Raw genomic sequence first — 26,412 nt, 5'->3', positions numbered from 1 at the left:
AACAATGCAAACGAACTCTTAACTTAACTAACCTGCAAAAAAGAAAGAGAAATGAGCAATTGATAATTACTCAGTGAGGGAAAGCCTCAGGGCTCTCGAAGTCTCCACACCCAAACACGCTTAGACAATCACCAAGTCTAAACCTAAGCCAAGCAGCAATCACTGTGTCCTAAAACCTGTGACACAAACATACACACACATCACACAAATGGAACTACGTCCCATAACCATCAACAACAAGAGACTCAAGTCTCGAAATGCCCGTCTGCTCTTAGGGTTCACAAACTCTCCTCTCGTTCAACAAAGACGGTGATACGTTCATACACACATACATGCCAAACATAAACCCTCGTCGTTTGCAAGTTATTGGGCCTTAATGGGCTGAAAAGAAAATAAACCAGCCCAATTACCAATTAAAAACCGGGATGTTACAAGTCACCTATTTCTAGATTGTTCTCTAGAGTCTATAAAAGACAATGTGATTCAATATTGTAAAAGCATCTTGAGATCATAATCAAGGAACAAAGTTTTTCAAAATAAGAGGAGGTGACAAAAAAAACATGTTTTCTTTTGTATTTGATTAATCATTAACAAGATAAAAGAGATGTAATTACTTGCATACACCATCTACTACACATATGCTTCACAAGTGAAAAGGGGTCAACAAATCATAAAAAGGATGAACTAGTGTCCACAAGTGAGTCTGAGAATCACACAGACATTCAAAGAAGCTGAGTAACCCAAACTCGCAAAGCAGATAGCTGATGATGAGTTCATTGCTTTGCTGAAGCTGCAGCCAAAGAGTTTAATCTCCCAATCGTCATTTGTAGCACAACAAGTGCCACAGCTTTTAAAAGGCGCTCTGTATTTGAGAAACTCTATGAAAACGATGTTTTGGCTCCCTGGAAAGGTAATTCTATAATTCTCTGTTTCAGAGTTTCTGAAAGCGGCTATAATCTTGTAACACTATCGGTATCGGCTTTTCACCTACGCAGGACCAAAAGAAAAAAAGAAAAAAAAAGAGCTAGTGCCAGAGTTTTATCAAGTGATACAACAGCTTAGAGCCTCTGTTCGAAGTGAAGGTTCTTCATACAACTCGCTAGAGGAGTTTTGTACACTTCATAAGAAGTCTGTGCATACAGAAACATAAACATGGATAAAACATAACTAAGCACAGTCCCAAAATCTATGAATTTTACATGTTATTTCCATAATATGTCTGATCAGCAAGTTCCAGCTCTAAGAATGTTCATCACTGCAGAACCGGCTTTGACTGAGTTCATGAATTATAGAAACTGAACAGAAAGAGACTGAATGTTTTCTTGTGTTATTAACAAGCCACAAAGGCAAAGATATATACAAACCTAGACTTGGTGAAGAAGCTATAGACTTAAATGCCTAATTACAATAACGATATCAATTAGAGATATGTACAGCTATATGATCGTAAATGAATAGATAGCATTTCCTTATATAGCGAGGTTGTATTCATTCCAATACCCTCCCTCAAGTTGGAGACTGAGGATCGTGAAGGCCCAACTTGCCAATGAGACCTTCGAAATCCCGACGTCCTAAGGCTTTGGTGAAAACATCCGCAAGCTGAGACGCTGAACGAACAAAATGAAGTCGAATGAGTCGAGCTTTAGCTGCGTCACGCACGTTGTGAAAGTCGAGTTCGACATGCTTCGTACGCTCATGGAAGACTGGATTTGCAGCTATATGAATTGCTGCTTGACTGTCGCAATGCAGATCAATCGGTTGGGCTTGCTGGACGCCTAAATCTTCTAACAAACCTTTTAACCATTTGAGCTCACGAAGTGTTAAAGACATACTGTGATACTCTGCTTCCGCCGAGGACATGGAGACAACATTCTGTTTCTTTGATCTCCAAGATAAGGGCGAGTTGCCAAGGGAGACAAACCAGCCAGTGAGTGAGCGGCGATTAACAGGACAACCCGCCCAGTCTGCATCACACCAACCAGTGAGCTGCAGGTCATTATCTGAACTTAAAAGAATACCTTGGCCAGGGGAACCCTGTAGGTAGCGTACCACGCGAAGAGCAGCATCCCAATGAGCATGTGTTGGTAGTTGCATAAACTGAGACAGGATGTGAACTGAGTACGTCAGATCCGGTCTTGTGGCAAGAAGGTAGATCAGGCGTCCAACCAGGCGGCGATACCGCGCGGGTTCAGCTAACAGAGGGCTGTTGACGCGACCAAGACTGTGTTGCTGTTCCATGGGGAACTTTTCAGGTTGATAGTTGAGAAGACCAGTTTCTTGGAGAATATCGAGTGCATATTTCTTTTGGTTGAGGAAAATCCCATCGGTTCTCCTTGTGACCTCTATACCCAAAAAATATTTGAGAGCCCTGAGATCTTTCATGTGAAAACAAGTACTCAAATACTCTTTGAACTCTGAAATTGTTTCTAAGCAGCTTCCCGTAATGACTAATTCATCCACATAAACCAAAACGTAAAGCTGAATAGCACCTCGTTGTAATGTGAATAACGAGTAATCTCGATAAGATTGTTTGAAACCATACCGAATTAATGCTGTCTGCAGTTTCTCGAACCAGCATCGAGGCGCCTGTCGAAGGCCATAAAGAGATTTCCGAAGACGACAAGGTTGCGTTCATCATTCTCAAGATGAAAACCCGGAGGCAGTTTTATATAAATTTCCTCACTCAAACCCGTCGGCAAGATATTTGATTTGGTATACCCATTTGCATCCTAAACAACTTTTTTTTTTTATTGTCAAATTTACATCTTTTATGGGATTCGCTCCGGCTGATTTTGTTACAACGGTACAAAACCACGGCAAATTGCCGTCATATTAACTATAGTATTAAATTACTAGATTTCAAGCTATGCTTCCAAAGTCATAGCTTAACGTATATTGTAATAACATCTAAAATAAGATAGGAAGAGAGTAAGCAAATAATGGTAGTGATTTCTAGCGGTCGTGAGAAAATTTTGCTCTCATGTCCACAGCGCCCTCCAATCGTACCAATAATATACAAACTCTTTGGACTTTGATGCAATAATTGCACCAAGATTCGAGAACTCACTATTGAGGATATTTTTTTATATTTGGAGACTCCAAGTATATAATATAACCTCTTAATCCCAAAACAGAACCTACCTTAGGTGGCAATAACCACCAACTCTTACTGACTTACACGTTTTTCCTGGAATAAATGTCACATTCTTGCTATCTACTCAACAATAATGCAATTAGTTTTTGTTATAATCATTTGGATCAACTAAATAAAGATATGTTCCGCACTGCAACAAGAAAGAGAAAGACGTTAAGCAATGGAGAGAAGGGAAGCCAAGAGAAGGATAGTATTAGTTCCAATTCCTGCTCAAGGTCATGTTACTCCAATGCTGCAACTTGGGAAAGCCCTTTACTCGAAGGGCTTCTCGATTACGGTTGTTGAGGGACACTTCAATCAAGTAAGCTCTTCTTCTCAACACTTCCCTGGCTTTCAGTTTGTCACCCTGAAAGAAAGCTTACCAGAGTCTGAATTCCAAAGACTCGGAGGAATCGAGTTTATGATAAAGCTCAACAAAACTAGTGAGGCAAGCTTCAAGGACTGTATCGCTCAGTTGCTTCTGCAACAAGGCAGTGATATTGCTTGTATCATCTATGACGAGTTCATGTACTTCTGTGGAGCTGCAGCTAAGGCGTTCAACCTTCCAAGTATCATCTTTACCACTACTAGTGCTACAAATTATGTTTCACGTTGTGTACGAAGCAAACTCAATGCCGACAAGTTCTTGGTCGACATGGAAGGTACTGGAAACCAGCTTAACAACCCATCCCGAAATGGTTTAAGGTTGTTTTGAGGATTTAGATAATAACTAAACTGTTTTTTTTTTTTTAACTTAGATCCTGAAATGCAAGAACAGGTGGTGGAAAATTTGTATCCATTACGATACAAAGACCTACCGACTTCAGGATTGGGGCCTTTAGATCGATTATTCGAGTTCTGTAGGGAAGTAGCCAACAAAAGAACAGCTTCCGCTGCTATCATCAACACCGTGAGCTGTCTAGAGAGCTCGTCTTTGTCATGGCTGGAACAAAACATCGGAATTCCGATGTACCCTATAGGTCCTCTTCACATGACAACTTTCCCACCTTCTAGTTTACTTGACGAGGACAGGAGCTGCATCGAATGGTTAAAAAAGCAGAAACCGAGGTCAGTGATATACATAAGCTTGGGAAGCATATTTGACATGGGAACTAAGGAAGTTTCGGAGATGGCTTGGGGGTTGTGTGATGGTAACCAACCTTTCTTATGGGTCATCCGAGATGGCTCTGAGTCATTGCCAGAGGAAGTCAGTACGATGGTCTCAGAAAGAGGAGGATACATTGTGAAATGGGCACCGCAGATAGAAGTACTTGGACATCCTGCAGTAGGAGGCTTCTGGAGCCACTGTGGATGGAACTCAACGCTTGAAAGCATTGCAGAAGGAGTTCCAATGATATGCATGCCCTTTCATGGGGAGCAGATGTTGAACGCAATGTATATAGAAAGTGTTTGGAGAATAGGTTTTCAGGTGGAAGGTAGTAAAGTGGATAGAGGAGAGGTTGAGAGAGCTGTGAAGAGGTTGATGATGGACGATGAAGGAGCCGGGATGCAGGAGAGAGCCCTTGATCTAAAAGAGAAGCTCAAAGCCTCTGTGAAAAGTGGGGGTACCTCATACAACGCTTTGGATGAGCTTGTCAAATACTTGAAAACAATGTGAAAATGTTGAACTTCATGTATTATTAGAGATAAAGATCAAGTTTGATCTTGCAAAATGTAAAAGTATGTTGTTTTTCCTATTCAAATAAAAAAGCAGTACAAATAAACACGAGTATTTTTTTCTTCTTCGAATGAATATAAAATTTATCCAAACAAAAAAAAATCATGTTTATATGATATGCATCTTTTGTTATAATTACAACAAGCTAGTTCCAGAGTTTCATCCCCTGAGATACAAACACTTTCCCGGTTTCATGATTTGCATCATTAGAAAGCATAATGGATACGTACCAACGCACACATCTCATGGTGTCAGCTTGAAGGAGGAGCTGAGAGCCTCTGGTTATAAGTGGAGGTTCTTCACACAACTGGCTAGAGGAGTTTGAAACTTCATAAAGAAGTCTATGAAGACAGTTGTCTCTACTTCAACACCCAAAATATCACAATTCTTTTGTAAACTATTCAAGTTTTGTTTCTCTCTAGCCAAAGATATGCAGACTCCTTCCTAACGAGTGCAGTGATTAAAGAACCTAAACCCACACAAAGCCGACATATGTTTCAGAAAGTATCATATCCTAAAAATCGAATATGAATGAAGAAATAACATGTCATTTTTCTTGTTGTTCACACTCACTCTAGTTTACAAAATCAATTTAGTATAAATATAATTACCATAATCTCTTGCGTAACTCTAGAAACTGTATATATATATATATAAAGATACCTGAACACAAAGGAACAAAACAAATGGATCAACAGCCTTTTGCCCTCCCAGATTCAGTCAGCGGTGGTCATGCTCTGTACATTCTAGTATATGTTAGAAGGCTTTTGCCACCTCCCTCAACAACCTGAGAGTACCAAGCCACTTTTTCTAATACGCTTTGCAGTCTCTTGCCAAACCCGTCTGCTTGCCACGTACCAGACACTGTCTGTCAGGTCATTGCAGAAGATTGTGACGAATCTCCTCCTCGCGTCCGGCGTGAGTCGAAAGATCTCTCTGCATTGCGGTGTCTTTGCTTTCGTCTAACAGAATACACAAGAAAGCAGTATATGATCTAACTCACATACTGGCTCATATTGCACTCCTACGGTAAGCCTTCCCATCCTGCTTACAAGCTATGTACTCCGAGAGATAAATTTTGTTGATTTCATATATCAAGTTCCATCTCTTCACATACTTGTTCACTAAAAAAACAAAATATTTTTGTCTTTTTCGTGTTACATCATTATAAGAAAACATCAAATCTAAGTAATATGAAAGCCTTTGCCCTTAAATGTAAATTAAGCAAAAGTAGGCTGCAAATGCTCTGACCCCATAAGTAGGCACTTAGTTAAAGACAGAAGCATAATCATGGATAAAACATAACTAAGCACAGCCCCAAAATTATAAAGTCCATTTCATACATATACAAATCCCAATTTTTTTTTTTGGTAACAGTATAAACACTATTTTTTTTTCGACAACAGTATAAACTCTATATATTATATCACTTTTTATTCTTATTTTATTAAGTTTTTAGAAAAACATGATTTTTAATTTTTTTTTTTTAAGGCACAATATTATTGCCTTGGGTCAAATTAATTTCTGGATTCGACACTGGAACTATATATACACATATTATAATTTAGTATGAGATTGATTGTAAGTAATCATTGTGTAAATTCTTTGGAGACTGAATTGACACTTTTATGTCAATTTCTTTATTTAAATGAAAATTACATTAGCTGGTCTGCTGTGCTCTCAACACACCAAAACAATTTCATGAAATATTAATAGAAAATGTTTCTAGTAGTAGAAAAATATCTAGTGTGGAAAATGGTCACGCGCCAATACGTATATATTATTTTTTTGATAGAAACGCACCAATACGTATATTATCAACTCTTTGGAGTCTCATGCAATAATTGAGTTAGCTTAGAGTATGTCCACCGGTAGTTTTATTAGGGGTACTCTCAGTAAAAAATAAAAAAAATAATAATAAAGAAAAACAAAAGTAAAGGAACGTTGCTTCATTAAGCATTTTGAGAATCGTTTCTTACTATGTGTCAGGTTACTATAAGCTGATTTTTTTTTTTAGATTTATTATTTAAATATTTATTAATATTAAAAGAAAATGATTAAAATATATTATTTTGAGTAACATGAGGCAGTTCTCCATTCGCCATGGTCTTAGGTGGCTTCCACCAACAAAAAAGAAACATACACGTTTTTCTTAAGAGTTAAATAAATGTCACTTTCTTCCTTTTACTAAACGCCCATGCAAATTATTTTTCAATAAGTGTAAGTTGGATCAATTATTTAAAGATGTTGCGCATTGCAACATGAAACGATAGAAAGAGCAAGAGAGAAATAGCCAAATAGATTAAGCAATGGGGAATAAGGAAGCTAAGAGAAGGATAGTGTTAGTTCCAGTTCCAGCACAAGGTCATGTAACTCCAATGATGCAACTTGGGAAAGCCCTTTACTCCAATGGCTTCTCGATTACAGTTGTTGAGGGACACTTCAATCAAGCAAGCTCTTCTTCTCAACACTTCCCTGGTTTTCAGTTCGTCACCATCAAAGAAAGCTTACCAGAGTCTGAATACGAGAAACTTGGACCACTCGAGTTTGGGATGAAGCTCAACAGAACCAGTGAGGCAAGCTTCAAGGACTTTATAGCTCAGTTGTTGCTGCAACAAGGCAATGATATTGCATGTATCATCTACGACGAGTTCATGTACTTCAGTGCAGCAGCAGCTAAGGAGTTCAACCTTCCGAGTGTCATCTTCAGCACTACTAGTGCTACAAATTACGCTTCCCGACGTGTACTAAGCGAACTCAATGCCGACAAGTTCTTGGTCGATATGGAAGGTGTCCAAAACCAGCTTAATAACCCATCCCGAAACCATTTGCTTCACTTAACCTTGGTTTTTTTTTTTTGTAGATCCTGAAATGCAAGACCAGGTGGTGGAAAGTTTGTATCCATTACGATACAAAGACCTAGCGATTTCAGGAATGGGGCCACTAGAACAAGTTCTTGAGGTCTGTAGGAAAGTAGCGAACAAAAGATCAGCTTCCGCTGTTATCATCAACACGGTGAGCTGTCTAGAGAGCTCGTCTCTATCATGCCTAGACACCTCTGTTAAAATTGGAATTCCGATGTACTCTATAGGCCCTCTGCACATGACACCTTCCCCACCTTCTAGTTTACTTGAAGAGGACAGGAGCTGCATTGAATGGCTGAACAAGCAGAAACCGAGGTCAGTGATATACATAAGCCTGGGAAGCATATATGAAATGGTCACCAAGGAACTTTTGGAGATGGCTTGGGGGTTGTGTGATAGTAACCAACCTTTTTTATGGGTCATCCGACATGGCTCCGAGTCATTGCCAGAGGAAGTCAGTACGATGGTCTCAGAAAGAGAAGGATACATTGTGAAATGGGCACCACAGATTAAAGTACTTGGACATCCAGCAGTGGGAGGCTTCTGGAGCCATTCTGGATGGAACTCAATACTCGAGAGCATAGCAGAAGGAGTTCCAATGATTTGTAGGCCCTTTCATGGCGAGCAGAAGTTGAACGCAATGTATATAGAAAGTGTTTGGAGAATAGGTTTTCAGGTGGAAGGTAGTAAAGTGGATAGAGGAGAGGTAGAGAGGGCTGTGAAGAGGTTGATGGTGGACGAGGAAGGAGCCGGGATGCAGGAGAGAGCCCTCGTTCTAAAAGAGAAGCTCAAAGCCTCTGTGAAAAGTGGTGGTACCTCATACAATGCTTTTGATGAGCTTGTCAAGTACTTGAAGACAAAATAAAATGTTGAACTACATGTATTATTAAAGATGGTTGAATTGTGTGGATCAAGTTAGATCTTGCAAAATTTTAAAGTATGTGGTTTCTTTATGCGAATAAAAAGCAATAGATAATTTGTTGCATCAAAGTATCAAACACAAGTATCTTTCTTGGCAGTTTGCTCAATATATAATTGTTGCATCACAAAAGAGCCAATTAAATGAAACAAGAGGACGAAATCATCTTTTCTTTTGTCTTTCATTACTCTCTAACAAAATAATTGAAGTGTTGAAACAAGAGGCGCACCGAGAAGATGAAGCATACACCATCTACCTTATGCTTCACATAACACAGATAAATTAATGTCCACGAGTATAATCTGTTATATATATCAGAAACATACTTCTTTGAATAAATCTCATAGGTACATTCAAGGAGCTCAGAGAACTGATTCTTAGTTTTTCTTGCAGTTTTCCGTAATGGAGGAGAAGCAGGCGAGGAAACCCTTCATTCTAAGGGTTTTTCAATCACAGTTGTTCAGACCAAGTTCAATCACTTTATCCCTTCAGATGACTTCACTGTTTTTCAGTTTGTCCCTATCCCAGAAAGCTTACCGGAGTCTTTGAAGGATCTCGGAGCACTACATTTTCTGCTTAAGCTCAACAAAGAGTGTCAGGTGAGCTTCAAGAACTGTTTGTGCCAGTTGCTGCTGCAACAAAGTAATGAGATCTCATGTGTTATCTACGATGAGTTCATGTACTTTGCTGAAGCTGCAGCCAAGGAATTTAAGCTTCCAACTGTCATTTTCAGCACAACATGTGCCACGGCTTTTGCTTGTCGCTCCGTATTTGAAAAACTCTATGCAAACAACGACCTGGCTGACTTGAAAGGTACTCTAAAAGTCTCTGTTTCAGGTTTTCCTAAGCCTCTAAAATGTTGTATCACTATGGTTTTAACTTTTTCGCTGAACCCAAAGGACAACATGATGAGCTAGTTCCAGAGTTTCATCCCCTGAGATATAAAGACTTTCCGGTTTCACGATTTGCGTCACTAGAAAGCACAATGAAGTTGTATACGAATTCTGTTGACAAACGTACAGCTTCCACTGTGATAATCAACACAGCGAGCTGTCTAGAGAGCTCATCTCTGTCTTTTCTGCAAAAACAGCTAGAGATTCCAGTGTATCCTATAGGCCCTTTTCACATGGTGGCCTCAGCTTCTACGAGTTTAATTGAAGAGAACAAGAGCTGTATCGAATGGTTGAACAAACAAAGTGCAAACTCGGTGATATACATAAGCATGGGAAGCTTAGCTTTGATGGAAATCAGTGAGGTGATGGAAACGGCTTTGGGATTGGCTGCTAGCAACCAACACTTTTTATAGGTGATCCCACCAGGGTCGATACATGGTTCAGAATGGACAGAGTCTTTGCCTGAAGAGTTTAGTAAGACGGTCTCGGATAGAGGTTACATTGTGAAATGGACTCCACAGAAGAAAGTACTTGCTCATCACGCAATAGGAGGATTTTGGAGCCATTGTGGATGGAACCCAACAATAGAAAGCATCAGCTAAGGAGTTCCTATGATCTGCTGGCCGATCAAAAGGTGAACGCGAGGTACTTGGAGTGTGTTTGGAAAATTGGGATTCAAGTGGAGGGTGAGCTAGACAGAGGAGTGGTCGAGAGAGCCGTGAAGAGGTTAATGGTGGACGAAGAAGGAGAGGATATGAGGAAGATAGCTTTCAGTTTGAAAGAGCAGCTTAGAGCCTCTGTTAGAAGTGGAGGTTCTTCATACAGCTCGCTGGAAGAGTTTGTACGCTTGATGAGGACTCTGAAGCAAAATAAGAAATTAGTCTCTGTTTTACTTCACCATATCTGACACTGAACACACAACGGTAAAAAGTAACGTTGAAGAGAATAATTACTTGTGTGGATATATTATGTAATAAATGCACCTTTATGTTCTAGAAGAATCTTGCTACTATATAAGAAATAAATCAAAGGGGAGACAAAAGTGATATGAGGATAAGGTTTGTCACTGAATGTATGATGCTCTGAGAATCATATATAAGTGATAAATAGATTACGATTTACGATCTTATATTGGAGACGAAGAGGGCTTAAAGTAGAACCCTACGTGGCTAAAACCAATATAACACTATGTCAGCAAGAAAAATAAAAATAAAAAAGGCTATTGCTTTTGTTGGAATGTCACTTTCTACTTTTTTTGTTGGAACTTTCATTGGTTTGTGGCTCTCCAATCAATCGTAAGGTTATCAGTAAAGAGAAAAGATCGTCATATGAATATGATTGTATTAAAAATGGCCTCTTTAGAAACATTTGATTGGTTTATAAAAAAATTAAAGTAAATAAAAAGTAAAAGGATTGTGTCTGACGCCACCTCAAAGAAATAAATAATTAACAACAATGCGAACCAGATGCTCTTTCAATTATCTTTACAAGAAGCCTACAGAAAAAGGGAGTTACCTCACAAGAAAGTAAACGAGTATATGAAACTTGTCAAGAAGTCTTCAAGTATGCATTGGTGCTCCAAGAGTACTGACTGCTTTAGCTTCAAAATGAAATGTTTGTTTGATCTCTCCTTGGAGTGGGAAAACTCGGCATAAGATAAGAAATTTCTAAAGATGTGACAAAGTGGAAAAAGTACGAGATGCCAACAACCTGTACCAACAATCAAAAATGATCAAGCCTTTGTAAAGACGCAGATAACTTCGAAAAGTATAACGATACCTACCTGAAGACATGGAATTTAACTGAGGAAAACGAAACATATGAGAGAAAACGATTCTATAATTGGACATAAACTTAACGATTTCGAAAGCTGAGAGATGCTCATTATACCTAGAAGCTCACTGGTAATATATCTTGTCTAAATGGAAAATCATCATAAGACTTTCCCAATGAGGAAAACCAAAACCAAATAACATGAAAGTATAAAACTACCACTTTGGTGACTATCTTTCTATAAGCAAACTATAAAAGTACACTTGTGCAGCACCCAACAATATCAAGCCACATTTACACATATCGCTCTCTTGGGTTAAGACTTAAGAGCATAACTCATTTACAGGTATTCAGTGTTAGTTACTTAATTCTGAAGAGTGAACTAAATAATAAATATACATAATTCTCAAGAAACAATCTGCAGAACGAGTTTATAATTCCAAAGATGAATCAAACCTGATCTGGATTTACATTAGGTCTCAAGTCACAAGAGAGCAATTTGAATACTATACTTCTCAAGAACAGTTCAACATAGTACGAGACTCTTAAAAATCAAATTCTACTTAGTTGATGATGTTAAATCCACCAAACAAAGTGATTAAAAAAGCCTGAAGACTTATATTATATACCATTAATAGTAAAAAAAAAAAAAACACGGAAACTTGATGAAATTTCGATCAAATCGTGTAAGAATCCAACTGTACTCAAAAGACACTATTTATCAGAGTTCCACGAGCAAAAACAAGCTCACCTATCATCTCTTCTTCCCCACATTGAATCCATCTTATAGACTTAAGTTTTTTTAATTCTCATTCGCGCTACCACCACCAACAGAAGGATAAGAAGCCATGGATCCAAACTTATTCTGCTGCATCATATAAGGATTTGATTCAAACGCACCAGATCCACCACCACCAGCTCCATGATGATGATGATGATGGTTCTGATGATAAGGATCATGACCTTGATTTTGATGATGATATCCTTGCATACCCATATGATGCGCATAAACTGGCATCTGCATCATCGGCTGCCCTCCATACGGTACCGGAATTGGCACTCTAACTTGTCCAGCCGATCCATTCCCCTGGCCGTTACCGTTACCGTTACCGTTACCGTTACTACCACCGATGTCTTGAAAGCTCTGTGGAGGCACAGGTGTTGAAGAGAAGAGCTTATCCGAAGCAGAGGGACCTTCGTTAGTCAATCCCTGCATCCGTTTAAGGTAAAGCCTATACTTCTGAAGATGAGAGGCAACGTTTTCTCGAGTTAATCCTTCGACGTTCATCAGCTGCATGATCGTCTTCGGAACAGCGTTTTTGATCCCTAAGTGAGCCACAACATCAACGAATCTCTTGTGCAGCTGCGGCGTCCACACTAAACGAGGTCGTTTCAGTGTTTTCCCAGATAGATCTTCAGTTCCTGAATCTCCTTCCTCCGCCGCCATCTCCGTATCCGGATCCAAACCGCCACCGCCGTCTCCATCTCCGTCCGATGTCTTCTGCTTCTTAGAATCCGATCCAGGACTACTCGATCCGACTCGATCTTCCTCCTCCTCCACCGCGTTGCTATTATTGTTAGACGACGATGTGTTGGGACCTGAAGATCCGCTTCGTAGAGACGAGAGCGTCGTCTCCGATGCGCGATTCACATCTTGAACCGTACGGCTCCGCTCCGGTGTGATACTAAACGCCATCGCCAGATTCGCCGGAATCAAAGAGTAAGAAAGCGATGCTAAATCATCGTCGCTTGGTAATCCCATCTCCCATTCAAGAACCCTATCTCCGTCGCCGGAAACATCGTAATCGCTCATCCTCACTTCTTCTCCCATTTTTTGTTTTACTCTCTAATTCCTCGAAATTCAGGTAGAGATTAAGCTCCTCTCGAAGCTCAGATTCGTCGGAGAAAAAAAAAAGCTTAAGATAGATATTTCGTGGAGAAGTTTGGTTTGTGAAGACGACGGACGATGAGAAGAAAAAAAGGTTCAAAAGAGAGAAATAAAAAAAAATTTAGTGGAAAAAAAAAAAAAAAGCAAAAAGATAAGTGAAAAAGCGTAATATCTAATTCCAAATCGGCCTTTGTGTTAGTGCCAACGTGGACGAGTTAACAAGATATTTTAGATCTTCTAATAAATATCTCTCCAACCGTACATTTGACACGTGTGTTAAAATCAACGAATCTCTTGACGACACGTCTTGAGTTCACGTTCTATAACAGTAATCGCGTTGTAGGTGATTAGTTGCCAAGGGAAATTACCAAATTAGGCACAAAGGAGCAGTCACGTGGATTGAGAAGGACCAAGTCAGCTATCTTCGTGGGTATTTTTTAGTAATTTACTAAACGACTTAGCAAGTTGCGTTTCTGGGGCGAAGGAGAAAAAAGTGGGCAAAGCCCGGTGGGTTCGGCCAGCTGGAGAGTGAAAAGAGGAAAAAGATTCGGTGGTGACTAATGTATGGTACTGACACGCAGTGGCGTTTTCTGAGCCGTTGGATTGTTTGTTTTAGATATTTATAGAAGCATCTAAAGATCAATCTAACGGCACAGATTTGTCAGCAATTTTGGAAAAAGGAAAACAATTATTGTGGAAAAGCCGAGAGAATCTCTTTCGTCAGATGGTTTAGCCACTCTGTTGGTTTCTTTTAACGTCTCGGGTTCGATTCCAAATTTCATAATTTGAGATAAAATATCTGTAAAAACGTTATCTTCTTCCCAAATTTCTGATTTTTTGAGATTCTCTCCAACTCATCTTCTTCGAGTGACTTGTACAGATTAGGTTTTTTTACTCGTTATTGTTCTCTCCTTGATTGTGGTCGATGACCTCGCTACTCCTTCTCAGAACTCTTCCGCTACTCCGTAATGGTTTTTTAAACCACCGTAACGTAGCTGGTGGATTCCTCTCTCAGCGTCGGCGTTTATGGTGTTCGCTTGCTGAGAAACCACAGTTTTTTGAGGATGATTCTGCGGCGGAGCAATCCAGTGCGGCTATGAATACGGCGTCACCGGTTGTTGATAACAGCTGGCGTTTTGAAGATCCTGATTATCGGAAATGGAAGAATCTAGAAGCGGAGATACTCCGAGATATTGAACCTATTTCTCTTCTCGCTAAAGAAATTCTTCATTCGGATAGGTAATTCCGAATTTCACGGTGTATTTTGTGTCAATGTTAAGAATTACAATTCCAATCGAAGTTTTAGGTTGTGGTTGATCATCTCTGATTGTTCTACAGTAGCTGTTCCATGTTTAGATTCTTCCAATATACTTAATGAACATGGAGACACTATTTAGCCTTTGATGTAACCAAACTGCTGTGAGAGAAGTTTCCCCTGTTGCCGCTATTATTGCTTCGGAGCTTGATCGGATTGTAATGTTCATTGCATAATTAGTGACAGATGCTCTTGTATCTTCAGTATACTGGAACCATAACTGTTGTGTAGTGAACTGTTGAGATTTGAAGCTAGCTGCAGTGCATACTTGCCCTTTTGTGTAGATTAGTAGTATTACAGTCCGAGTGAACTGCTTTCCTTATTTGATAAACAGGTATTTTGATGGAGAACGGTTAGAATTTGAGGATGAGAAGGTTATAATAGAAAAGCTTCTTGCTTATCACCCCTACTCGAAAGATAAAATTGGCTGCGGTCTTGATTTTATAATGGTACGTAAATTCGAGAGAATCGATCTCTCTTTTTCTTTTAGCTCTACGCATGTAGAGTTATCTGGAGTTATTGTGCATATTCTTGGACCATCATGAGAGATAAATGATTCACATATATGCTTTATCTAAAGTTGTGAGAGAAATACATGTTTATACTGTATATCTCTTCATATGCTTTCTGTCTGTGCTTGGGAATACTTATGAGTGGGGCTACTTGTTAATGGCAGGTTGATCGGCATCCTCAATTCAGGCACTCGAGATGCCTCTTTGTTGTCAGAACAGATGGTGGATGGATAGATTTCTCGTACCAGAAGTGTCTTCGAGCCTATGTCCGAGATAGGTACCCTTCGCACGCTGAGAGGTTTATTCGTGAACATTTTAAACGTGCTAGTAGCTAAAATCTGTAATACCGCCCCTCTCATCATCACACAGCAACTTCTCATATAAATTTTGCTGAAATCACACAATCAGCTCTGAAGCATTGTTGTACAAAATTTATAATTGCTCAAATCTATTGGAAAGGCCTGAATCAGTTAGGAAAATATCAGAATAGTAGTAGTTGGTTGGTTCAGAACATTTCTGGATACTAAAAATTTCAGTCTTTGGAGAAAGAAACATTTGAATATTGTAAAAACTTCTTTTTTGTTTTTATCACAAACTCTTTCCGCAATATCGAAGTAAAAATATTTCAAAGTCAAATAAACTAGTTCAGACAAAAGCCCAAGATGGACAACCTCAAAAGGAAACACAAACCAGTATGCCTTTGTGTGTCCAAAGTCCAAATGTTGAGTCAGCCATAAGAGACGAATCTACCTTATTCCACAACCCATAATTGACTCCATCCATATTTATATATGCAACTCATAAAGTCATGTTTTGGTTAACAAACAAGCTACTAGCATTTAGTTGACAAAATAAAAGCTAAACCAAAAAAACAATTTAGTCCCTACCTTTATAAAATTTGATAAACATAAGAAAGAAAAATTCAACATTATGTTGATGATCAAGATGATAATAATATACAAGAACTGCACAATCACATGATTTCCAATATTCAAAGATACTTTTATATATTTCCACGTCAAGACAAACACAACCAGATCTTTTACCTTTTTTTTATTTTATTTTTTTCAAAATAGATCTTTTACCTTCTAAAACCAAAATATCTCTATACAAAATTACAAAATAAAACATACTTACCCCCAATAACGACGACGTTTAGTAACTTACCAAGAAAGAAACAAAAGGTGGGCCACACGCTGATTCTTCTGAAACTTCTTCGAAGGAAACACAGATTTCACATTTGGGTCAAATCTTTCGCACACGTCAATGACGCTCTTCACTACAAAAACACACACCGTTAATAACGCCGTCATCATCTCCCCCCCCTAGTCAAAACACTGTCACGTGTTATCACCGTCTAAATCTAACACCGTTAACACTAAACAAAACAACGCTATATAAACAAAAACTTGTTTTCTTCCTTCCTCTCATTAAACTTCAGATCCTTTTCACCAGCAACACAAGTTTTTTTTTCTCCCTTTTTCAAAAGATGATGCCAAATTCTACATCGGCGACGATAACTCCGGCGACCGAACCAACCACCACCACCACCACAACGACGGTTACGACGTCGTACTGGTGTTACAGTTGTACGCGATTCATCAGCGTTTGGGAAGACCAAGACGCAAACGCTGGAGTCTTATGTCCTTATTGCAACGGTGGATTCATCGAAGAGATCGAAGATTCTTCCTCTAATAATTCTTCCGTTGCGGCGATTCCGGCGACGACGACGAATCAGGAAGTTAGATCGGTTGGAGATAGTCATAGATCTGTAATTAGACGCCGTAGATCCAATCGTCGGACGTCGTTTAATCCGGTTATTGTTTTGCACGGAGGAGGAGGAGCTGGTGAGAGAGTTGAGAACGAAGAAGGAGACGGAGCTGCTAGAGAACGACGCGCTTATGAGTTTTATTACGATGATGGATCTGGTTCAGGTCTTAGACCTCTTCCTGATTCTGTTTCCGAGATCTTGATGGGATCTGGATTTGAAAGGTTGCTTGAACAATTGAGTCAGATCGAAGCGTCTGGTAACGGAATCGGTAGATCTGGGAACCCGCCGGCGTCTAAATCGGCGATTGAGTCTTTGCCTAGAGTCGAGATCTCAGATTGTCATATGAAAGCGGAAGCTAATTGCGCCGTGTGCACGGAGGTGTTCGAAGCAGGTGTCGAAGGTCGTGAGATGCCGTGTAAACACATTTTTCACGGGGATTGTATCGTTCCATGGCTCTCGATTCGGAACTCGTGTCCGGTTTGTAGATTCGAGTTACCTTCGGATCCGATTCAACGGAGTAACGAGGAAGAAAACGCTGTTGGGATGACGATTTGGAGATTACCAGGCGGTGGTTTCGCTGTTGGGAGGTTTAACGCGGCGATGAGGGAAGGAGAGAGGGTTTTGCCTGTGGTGTTGACGGAGATGGATGGTGGTGGACTTGGTAGTAATGAAGGACCGAGACGTATCTCGTGGGTTAGAGCACATGAGACACCGGAGATGAGTAGAAACGGTGGGAGTTCAGGTAATGGTGGTAGATTGAGAAGAGCTGTTCGTGGAATGGTTTCGTTTATGAGAAGAGTGAGACCAAATCGTGGCTCTTCTTCTTCCAATTCGAATTCGAATGCGAATTCGAATCTTATTGATTTGGATAGTGATGGTGAAACTAGAGTAATGAATCGATCGACTTCGTTGATCAGAAGATTTTTCTGATAAGGTTGAAAAAAAAAAAGAAAACAAAGTTCAGATTTTTTGGTTTGTTGATTCAACAATGTAATGTATATATATTTATTCAGATTGGGAAATCTCTTTGTTACAATCAAAGTTTATTGGAAAACAAATTTCTAAGTAGTAGTATTGGTTTGCCTTTTGTTTTAGACCAAATTCTTTAAACTTTTTTTTTATTGGATTCTGAGAAAGTGAAAGGGTTGTGTTTGTTTTTGTGTTCCTCGGATGGTGAGACATGACATGAATGCACGGTTGTGAAATTGATTGTTTCAAAGTCACCAAATTCGAATTCAAATTCATTTTGGGAGTCAGTAGTTTCATTTTTGTGCAAATTGGGTAATGGTCTCTGGATCACTTTACGAAACATCAATTCCATCAGACTAGATTGAGTTACGTGGATACAACAAATTTCTCAAGAAATAAAAAAAGAGTTTCCCGATTTAACACATAATCCTTACATTGTTTATTTTTTGTTGTTGAAATGGATATGTATGTATGTAGTTGGCATTCGTCATGACATACATACATCATCAAGCTGATGATTTGAAATTATTGTAACATTTAATTTGACAAAAATAAACGAATGGATAGACTTCATTCATAGACAAGGTCTTATATATTAATAATATCTTTCTTTTTTTTATCTTGTGACAAAAACAATGTGTGAAAGGTTCTCATCTACTCTAAATGGGTGGTCCTATAATTGTTGGAACTATTCAAGAAATTTTGTGTTAGATATTTTGTAACAGTAAGTCCTTGTAAATATGTAACCAAAGAGATCTAGATGCTTGAATGTGAAGCTACGAGGAGTTGAGCTACGAGGAGTTGAGCGGACCACTTGTTCTCTATTTTACATTCTTTTGAAGTAACGTATTTCTTCTTTTTTTTTTTCTCCTCCACTAAGGAAAGTTATTTTTATACATGCGGTCCAATAAACTAGATTCGGATATTTATAAACCGATTATATCACTGTGTGGTCCTGTGGAAAGCATATAAAACAGTAAACATAACTCTGCTAGTTGCAACAAAAACAATGTAAATGTTGTTAATGCAAGAAAAGTTGCTATTGTTGGCCCAATTTTCTATAAGGACTCAAAAGCCAAATTACTCCAACGAAAATGCATCAATTCCCTCATTTCAATGAGAGACACTTGACAAAAAATTTCTCCTATATGGAGAGACTTTGTAAAGAACATGGCGATTCCACAGGAGATTTTACTATCATATTCTCTAAGGAATATGTAATCTCTAAGTTTACGGAGGTTGCATATTGGATATTCCCTCTTCTAAATCACTTGCTAATAAGGAAGTTGACGGGCCTAGTAGTATTTGTTACTTCTCATTGTGGACTACTGGAGTCTCACTGTGGGAGCGGCATTGTCTTTTGGACCACGAGTTTTCTACCTCGCCCTACTTGTGAGTCTGTGATCTATCTATCTCACAAATTTGTGATCATGTATCCAATACCCGGCAAAAGTTAAACGATATACATAAACATTCTGTAAATTCATATCAAAGTAACAATTGAAATCTAATTTTATCTAAAAACAGAATACTCTAAAAGTTACCAACACTCACTTAGAACTAGAAAAATACTCCGCAACCCATTCGGTTGTTTTTCTTTACAATCAAGTTCATTTATAACTAGTGTTTGAAGTTAATCGGTGGACAAATGTATATAGTGAATATAAAAAAAACAAGAACTTCAACATATATATGGCAATCCATATATATATATATATGTATTGTTTTTTGCTTCCACAAAGATTTTTCTTCAATATCTGGATCCAATGCAAATGAATCTCAAGAATGTTTGTGCCAGCAAACGAGCATGAAAACGCAGCGTTTGATTATGTAGAACCGGGACTTATGCTCTTTCGCCACTTTCAAGCATTTTCGCGTCACCGAAGCTCCTTTCTGGGACAAGCTTCCAGAGAGATCTAGAGAAGACTTGGAAGAGAAATGATCAGCTGAAGATTTCGTGGAACAGCTTCTAGACAAGAGCAAAGACTTCGAATCTTTAGGCTTTGCTAAGAAACTCCGTCTGAAAACGGGCTCCGAAGAACAAGAAGACGACGAAGACGAAGGTTTAGTTGAGAAGCTTCTCTTGAAATGGGATTTGGATGATGGAGGATGAGAAGCAGAAGCTTTTGTTGAGAAGCTTCTTGTGAAACATTTTTGTGAAAAAAAACAAAATAAAATATTGAAAAAAGAAATGTAATTATGATGCGAGTTTTGATCCAAAAAATCACACAATAATGGCTGGATGAATCCGAGAAAGTATTTATATTAGGGTTATTTGGGCAGGTTTGTTGGTAGGGGATCTGGAGTTCTACATATATCAAATTTGCCTCTTGACGTATGTTTGTTTTAGATAAGATAGTGAATTGTTCACAAAAATAATCAATAGAAAAATATATGACATATCTATTGCCACTATTTTTCAATAAACTATGCTTTGGGCATCAAGATTCCAACCAGCAGAATTTGGGTTTAGTAAGACAAATTATAATAATGTAGCACATTTTTTAGCTAAGCTTATATGGTTCATGGATTGTTTATATCATGATTTTATTAATTCATAAATAAATTTCTATTTTGTCGAAAAAAATATTAATTTTTTTGCATACTGTACATGTTAATGTATAGCTACTTAATTGGTAAACTAAAAAAATAGGTAACTTAGTAGTAGTAGTTAATTAAAGAAAAAAAAAATAGAAGACAAATAATTATGAATCGTAAAGGTTTTTTTTTTCTTTCTTTCTTTTTTTTTCCTCTTTTTGTAAGACAAATAACTAAGCTTGAAAATTCATAATAAGAAATATCAGATGCAAAAAAAAAACCCTCTCTCGAGAGCGACTCCCCCAAAGCGCCTCTTTAATAAAAAAAAAAACCTCCATTTTTTTGCTTTCACCGGCCGGCGCTGGTTTTCCGGCGTCGGTTGGGTTTCTCTTTCTATTTAATTTGTTTCAACTTCTTATTCATATAGTTTTTAGTAATAGTTACGGCAATTTCTAATCAAAATATGCTTTTGTTCTTCACGACGATGAATTTGAAAAGTCAGATTTTGATGTCTCTAATCTTTGGTGCGGACTGGATATTGTCCTCAATTGCATATTGGGTGGGTGTCGGGTTCATGCGAGGCAGGATTCGCCTTCTTTTGTCGATGTTGGGGTTGTACTCTTTCTCTAATTTGCGTCGGTTCGGTGTCGATTCAGTGGAATCGTGATATCTTCCTTTACATAAGGTTTGTTTCTGGTGGACTCTCTCACCGGCGTTATCAACCGATGAATCTTCTCCTAAGCAAAGATTTGAAGATTTCATTTGGGTTTTTGATCCCGGAATTATTATACTATCTTGTCCGCTTAAAAGAATTGAGTCACGCGATAATCCCCTCTTGTTAAGGCCACAGTCCGATGATGGTGATCTCGCTGTCCCTCTGTTTGAAATCACTGGTCTTATGAAAGGGGAATCCATGGTCGCTAACCGGCATTGTGTTTGGCGTTTCAAAAGGCATGTTTTAAAACCATCACAAACAACATATCAAATTTTTCGTTTAATTATGGTAATGCAGAAAGCATTTAGGAGTCTCATCTACAAGATGTTAGCCTTTGACGAGTCACGAGTGTATGAAGAGGTGATTTAACAGATTTTTTTCTGTTGTCCATAAGGCTTCTGTTTGGAAAGCAGGGTTACTTTCCACTTCTTCATCGATCGAAAGTGAAAGTGTGTTCAATTTCCAATATTTGTTCCAAATGGTTGTATTTGTTTGGTTTTATGTATTCATGTAATGATGTAAACGCTTTTCGTATAATATAATATTATAATTGATTTGCCGTTAAAAAAGGAAAACTAAGCTTGATTGAAGCCCAAAAAAGCCCAATAGCGACAAATTCTATCTCTTCTCCGCCTTTCATCACGATGAATCCGCCATTGAAGTCGTTTCTTCCTCACGAGATCTTTGAGCTTCCCATTTCGTAAAATTGGAAGCGATTGCTTCTTCCATCACGCTTCCACACAATTCCCTTTCCGCTTCTGAAGCGTGAATCTCGTGTGTCTTTTGACGCTTCCATGCTACATAGAGCTTGTGTAAGATTGGGTTGGAAAAAAAGATGCAAGCTTTAAGCATTTGGCCATTAAAGTCTGGTCTTTTGGTTGGTTCAAGATTTGAATTTGAGTTGGAGTGTTCTTGTTCTGTTGTAGTTAGCCCTAAGACTAGAAATAGACATTGTTTTCTTGAACAGGCTTGCTTTGGTAATACTAGTATCTCTAGCGGTTTTGCCATTAATCCTACTTCAAAAGTTCTGTTTTTGTGTGAGCCAAAGAGAAGTTTGTTGGGATCATCGGTTGGGGTAGGATGGGCCACGGAGCAACGAGAGCTCGGGGAAGAAGAAGAAGTTTCTACGGAAGATTCAAGTGCCGTAAATGGAGGAGAAAAGAACAGTTCAAGAGTTAATGTTAGAGAGTTAGCGTTTAGTTTACGAGCTGCTAAGACAGCTGATGATGTTGATGATGTTCTCAAGGATAAAGGAGAATTGCCTCTACAAGTCTTTTGTGCTATGATAAAGGGTTTTGGCAAGGACAAGAGATTGAAGCCTGCGGTAGCGGTAGTAGATTGGCTTAAGAGGAAGAAGATTGAATCAGGAGGTGTCATAGGTCCAAACCTTTTCATATATAACAGTCTTTTGGGTGCGATGAAACAGTTGAGGGAAGCAGAGAAGATACTGAGTGATATGGAGGAAGAAGGGATTGTTCCAAACATTGTTACTTACAATACTTTGATGGTTATTTACATGGAAGAAGGGGAGTTTCTCAAGTCCCTTGGGGTTCTTGATTTAGTCAAAGAAAAAGGTTTTGAGCCTAACCCGATAACATATTCAACGGCTTTGCTTGTCTACAGAAGAATGGAAGACGGTATGGGAGCTCTCGAGTTCTTTGTTGAGTTGAGAGAAAAATACTCAAAGAGGGAGATAGGGAACGACTCCAGTTACGATTGGGAATATGAATTTGTTAAGCTCGAAAACTTCATTGGTAGAATATGTTACCAAGTGATGAGGCGGTGGCTGGTGAAAGATGAAAACTGGAGTACTAGAGTGTTGAAGCTTTTGAATGCAATGGACAGTGCAGGGATTAAACCGAGTAGGGAAGAGCACGAGAGGCTTATATGGGCATGTACTCGTGAAGAGCATTATATTGTTGGTAAAGAGTTGTATAAAAGAATCAGAGAGAGGTTTCCTGAAATAAGTCTGTCTGTCTGCAACCATTTGATTTGGCTGATGGGAAAGGCTAAGAAATGGTGGGCAGCATTAGAGATTTATGAGAATCTTCTTGACGAAGGACCTGAACCTAACAATTTGTCTTACGAGTTAGTTGTCTCTCATTTCAGTATCTTGCTGAGTGCAGCTAGCAAGAGAGGGATATGGAGATGGGGAGTTAGGTTGCTTAACAAAATGGAAGATAAAGGATTGAAACCGCAGAGCAGACATTGGAACGCGGTTCTTGTAGCGTGTTCAAAAGCCTCTGAGACTGCAGCTGCGATCCAAGTCTTTAAAGCAATGGTTGACAACGGCGAAAAGCCAACGGTGATCTCATACGGTGCACTACTCAGTGCTCTTGAGAAAGGGAAGTTATATGATGAGGCGTTTCGGGTTTGGAACCATATGGTTAAGGTAGGGATTGAGCCAAATCTTTACGCGTACACGACAATGGCTTCAGTTTTGACAGGACAGCAAAAGTTCAATCTTTTGGATACCCTTCTCAAGGAAATGGCTTCAAAGGGTATTGAGCCGAGCGTTGTGACTTACAACGCGGTTATAAGTGGTTGCGCGAGGAACGGGTTAAGTGGTGTGGCTTATGAGTGGTTTCATAGAATGAAAAGCGAGAATGTTGAGCCTAATGAGATAACTTACGAGATGTTGATCGAGGCTCTTGCAAATGATGCAAAGCCAAGGCTTGCTTATGAGTTACATTTGAAGTCTCATAACGAAGGGCTTAAGCTCTCTTCTAAGCCATACGATGCGGTTGTTAAATCAGCTGAGACTTATGGAGCCACCATTGATCTTAATCTTTTGGGTCCTCGACCTGACAAAAAGAAGAAAGCTTAGTCTGATGAAACACATTGTACAAAATCTAATGTTACCGTGGGGTAAGGCACATCATCCAAGGATTGCCATGTCGGGGACAGAGAACAAAGAGCAATTGCAGGACTCTTGAAGGCAAGAAAATTCTCATTGCAGGGAAGAAGAAAGTGTCCAAGTAATCATCTTCATGATCTCCTTCTTGTTCTTTAATACTCTTTTTAGTTTGTCTAGTCTCACTGTTTAATTGTGATTTGTAATCTTCAAAACTTGTTTCCTAATCTTGGTTGGCATATATGTACTTTCAAGTTTCAAGAAAGTAGAGAGAGACTCATTCCATATATATGAGAGCAAACAGATTCTACAAACACTTTAAAACCAAAGAAAAAAACAAAGAAATGGAAAGCTAACGAAATTATACAAATGATTGCAAAATTGTTTACTACTTCTTAGCAGGTTTCCAGCAGGAAACAGCATAAAGGACTCTTCCTTTCCAGCCCTGAAGCATCCAGTGGTTATCATTGTCGATCACAAAATCTTTATGGTAACGTTGTTTCACTATCTCTTTCGCGTGCTTTATGATCTCTTTGTTTAGTTTCGCCGGTTTAAACCCGGCTCTTAAAATCCTAACCTGCCATTGCTTGTAAGTTTCAGGCCTTGCAAACCGTTCAGACCCTTCACATGCTATCACACTCATTGCATCTCTTACAATTAGCTCTCTCTCCACCAGGGTCCTGCAATCGTCTTCTTCTGGTAATGTGGCCTCATACATGTCAAAGAGAGCCGAGCAATGGAACAGAGCTTCTCGGAACCTTGTTAGGAAGAAGGGAGAATTGTACGTCCCGTTAATCTCTGCAAACACAAAGAGGTCAGGATTGATATCTCTGAATAGTTTTAGAACCTTGTCTCTCGGAGAGTTGAGGGACATGGTTTCATCAGGAGTATACTGTAGCCGGAGGATGCAGTTGACAACTGTTGTCTCTCCAGTGTTGATCACAAGCTCATCAAGAGTTATGTCCTCCCAGTTTTTGGCAATGTAACTGTACTCAAACGGGACTTTGAACTTGTCACAGAACCTCTTCAGTCTTCTCCCTGTCTCTTCGACCCGCTCTGATGGACGGAAACCTGACTGAGGCAGCTCGATACCAGTCACACGGAGCAGTGGTGGCCCGCCGTCACGGTTTGACAGGGCTTGTATCAGACAAGGCAACTGAAAACCATAGAGAATCCCAAAATCAATGATGTGAAGTGTGGTTGCTTTGGAAGCAAGCTCATAGATTGTTCTGTTTGCAGTGAAGTAACACATTCTTAAAGTGGGGCAAGCTTGAACAAACCCCTTGTAAGCCTTCAATATGTCCACCATAGATGTTCTGCTGTAAGTAGCAGATATTGGTGTAGCCATGGTTCCGGTGATACGTGCTTCAAGCGCCTCGGCTAAGTGATAACCAAGTCTCTGAGTTGCATCGCCGCGGATAGAAGAGTGTTGTCTTATCTCCTTCAGTTTCTCAGCAGCTCTAGACTGGTCAAAACTCGCCACTGCTTGCGCGCATTGCATCAGGAGATCTCGCATATCCACTGGCTGTTCTGACTTTTGTTGTTTGGATCGGTTCGATGAGCCCTTTGCTGGTTTGGTTTTGTTTGGTGATGCTTCTCCATGATTATTCTTTTGACATATCAACAACACTTCCTCGTACTTTTCAGCCAGCTCATCCATTGTAGATATTGCAGGGAGCTTCGATTTCCTTCCACCCTCAAGATCATCATCCCTATGGTGATACCTTCTCGTTGATTCCTCTGAAACTACTTCAGGCGATCCAATGATATCTGAGGTTGGTTGATGTAAGCTCGTTATAGAGCTGAAGTTTCCGAGAGAACCATCCTCTAAATCGTTGGAGATTTGATCAGAAGTAGGAGGAGATTGATCTTGAAGCACTTCGTAGAAAGATTTCTCGGCGGCTTGTAAAGCCAAACTGTCCACCAACATACAAGGCTGATCTTCAAGATCTTCCTCCATCAACATGTCATTGATGTACTTGAAGACAGGAAGGTAATCTGAACATACCTTAGACTCGGTAGGAGAAGAAGAGTCGCTCTGAGATTCAGATTCATCGAAACAAGTGAAGCAAGATTCATCAAGATTGTTCATTGGTTTGCAGCAAGATCCAGAACCGTTTTCGAATTTGAACCCGTCAACGGTTACTTGCAAAACAGCATCCATAAAGGATCAAAACTCCTGAGAGAATCTCAAGGAAGATTATAGAAGAAGAAGGAGAGGAGGAGAGAGACAAAGAAAGTGTAGAAATAAGTCAAATAACAGAAGAAATGAGATATTAAACTAGTGGGAAGATTCATGTGAACACACAGGTGGAGAGATGTTGATATATATAATAAGGTATTGTTATTTTGGTTATTTGTTTTATCTTGTCTTGGCAAAGAAGAAAAATGAAGGTTCGAGGAAACAGAGAAATGTGTGGGGGTTGAGATAAACACTAAGCCGCCGCCACAAAAGGTTAGTAATGATATGTCCAAAGACTTTATCTACTGTCGTGGGTCCAAGTGACTATAATGCTATTTGTTTTCTTGTTATTGTCTTCCTTTTTGGTCACTTTTCTGGTCAAAAATTTGACTTGGGTACTTTGAATAT

At 39.2% G+C, this 26,412-nt stretch overlaps 8 protein-coding genes and 1 pseudogene across 11 annotated transcripts; 6 read left to right on the top strand and 3 right to left on the bottom strand.

Annotated features, from left to right (window-relative positions):
- On the bottom strand, nt 1,507-2,382 carry LOC109133316 (uncharacterized mitochondrial protein AtMg00810-like). Its single transcript, XM_019246325.1, has one exon. It carries the CDS (start codon nt 2,380-2,382, stop codon nt 1,507-1,509), a length of 876 nt encoding a protein of 291 aa, XP_019101870.1.
- Nucleotides 3,237-4,857, top strand: LOC104790888 (UDP-glycosyltransferase 76E6-like). Its single transcript, XM_010516689.1, has 2 exons — nt 3,237-3,795; nt 3,892-4,857. Exons 1-2 carry the CDS (start codon nt 3,315-3,317, stop codon nt 4,749-4,751), a joined length of 1,341 nt encoding a protein of 446 aa, XP_010514991.1. The 5' UTR covers nt 3,237-3,314; the 3' UTR covers nt 4,752-4,857.
- On the top strand, nt 7,057-8,635 carry LOC104790886 (UDP-glycosyltransferase 76E6-like). The gene is made up of 2 exons (XM_010516685.2): nt 7,057-7,601; nt 7,675-8,635. The coding sequence occupies exons 1-2, from the start codon at nt 7,121-7,123 to the stop codon at nt 8,538-8,540; spliced, it is 1,347 nt and encodes a 448-aa protein (XP_010514987.1). The 5' UTR covers nt 7,057-7,120; the 3' UTR covers nt 8,541-8,635.
- On the top strand, nt 8,754-10,125 carry LOC104698920 (annotated as a pseudogene).
- On the bottom strand, nt 10,261-13,488 carry LOC104790887 (transcription factor LUX). Of its 2 annotated transcripts, XM_010516688.2 has the most exons (3): nt 12,012-13,488; nt 11,003-11,197; nt 10,261-10,346 (listed from the first exon to the last, which is right to left on the bottom strand). In XM_010516688.2, exon 1 carries the CDS (start codon nt 13,089-13,091, stop codon nt 12,063-12,065), a length of 1,029 nt encoding a protein of 342 aa, XP_010514990.1. In that variant the 5' UTR covers nt 13,092-13,488; the 3' UTR covers nt 10,261-10,346; nt 11,003-11,197; nt 12,012-12,062. The 2 variants fall into 2 exon arrangements, with proteins under 2 accessions (XP_010514990.1, XP_010514989.1); XM_010516687.2 differs by lacking the exon at nt 10,261-10,346 and having other exon boundaries at nt 10,796-11,197.
- Nucleotides 13,880-15,547, top strand: LOC104790885 (protein DCL, chloroplastic-like). The gene is made up of 3 exons (XM_010516684.2): nt 13,880-14,387; nt 14,798-14,912; nt 15,140-15,547. The coding sequence occupies exons 1-3, from the start codon at nt 14,074-14,076 to the stop codon at nt 15,308-15,310; spliced, it is 600 nt and encodes a 199-aa protein (XP_010514986.1). The 5' UTR covers nt 13,880-14,073; the 3' UTR covers nt 15,311-15,547.
- LOC104790884 (E3 ubiquitin-protein ligase RDUF1) lies at nt 16,309-17,832 on the top strand. Its single transcript, XM_010516683.2, has one exon. It carries the CDS (start codon nt 16,465-16,467, stop codon nt 17,674-17,676), a length of 1,212 nt encoding a protein of 403 aa, XP_010514985.1. The 5' UTR covers nt 16,309-16,464; the 3' UTR covers nt 17,677-17,832.
- On the top strand, nt 20,514-24,312 carry LOC104790881 (pentatricopeptide repeat-containing protein At3g46610-like). Of its 2 annotated transcripts, XR_768830.2 has the most exons (2): nt 20,514-23,946; nt 24,225-24,312. XR_768830.2 is itself a non-coding variant. In XM_010516681.2 (1 exon), exon 1 carries the CDS (start codon nt 21,804-21,806, stop codon nt 23,793-23,795), a length of 1,992 nt encoding a protein of 663 aa, XP_010514983.1. In that variant the 5' UTR covers nt 20,514-21,803; the 3' UTR covers nt 23,796-24,049. The 2 variants fall into 2 exon arrangements, 1 of the variants encoding a protein (XP_010514983.1); XM_010516681.2 differs by lacking the exon at nt 24,225-24,312 and having other exon boundaries at nt 20,514-24,049.
- Nucleotides 24,087-26,211, bottom strand: LOC104790882 (scarecrow-like protein 30). Of its 2 annotated transcripts, XM_019246719.1 has the most exons (2): nt 25,831-25,992; nt 24,087-25,738 (listed from the first exon to the last, which is right to left on the bottom strand). In XM_019246719.1, the coding sequence occupies exons 1-2, from the start codon at nt 25,899-25,901 to the stop codon at nt 24,211-24,213; spliced, it is 1,599 nt and encodes a 532-aa protein (XP_019102264.1). In that variant the 5' UTR covers nt 25,902-25,992; the 3' UTR covers nt 24,087-24,210. The 2 variants fall into 2 exon arrangements, with proteins under 2 accessions (XP_019102264.1, XP_010514984.1); XM_010516682.2 differs by having other exon boundaries at nt 24,087-26,211.

This window comes from Camelina sativa, chromosome 6, assembly GCF_000633955.1.
Source record: "Camelina sativa cultivar DH55 chromosome 6, Cs, whole genome shotgun sequence".
Lineage (NCBI taxonomy): Eukaryota > Viridiplantae > Streptophyta > Magnoliopsida > Brassicales > Brassicaceae > Camelina > Camelina sativa.
The sequence above is the reverse complement of the archived record's forward strand: the minus strand, read 5'-3'. Positions and strand labels throughout refer to the sequence as shown.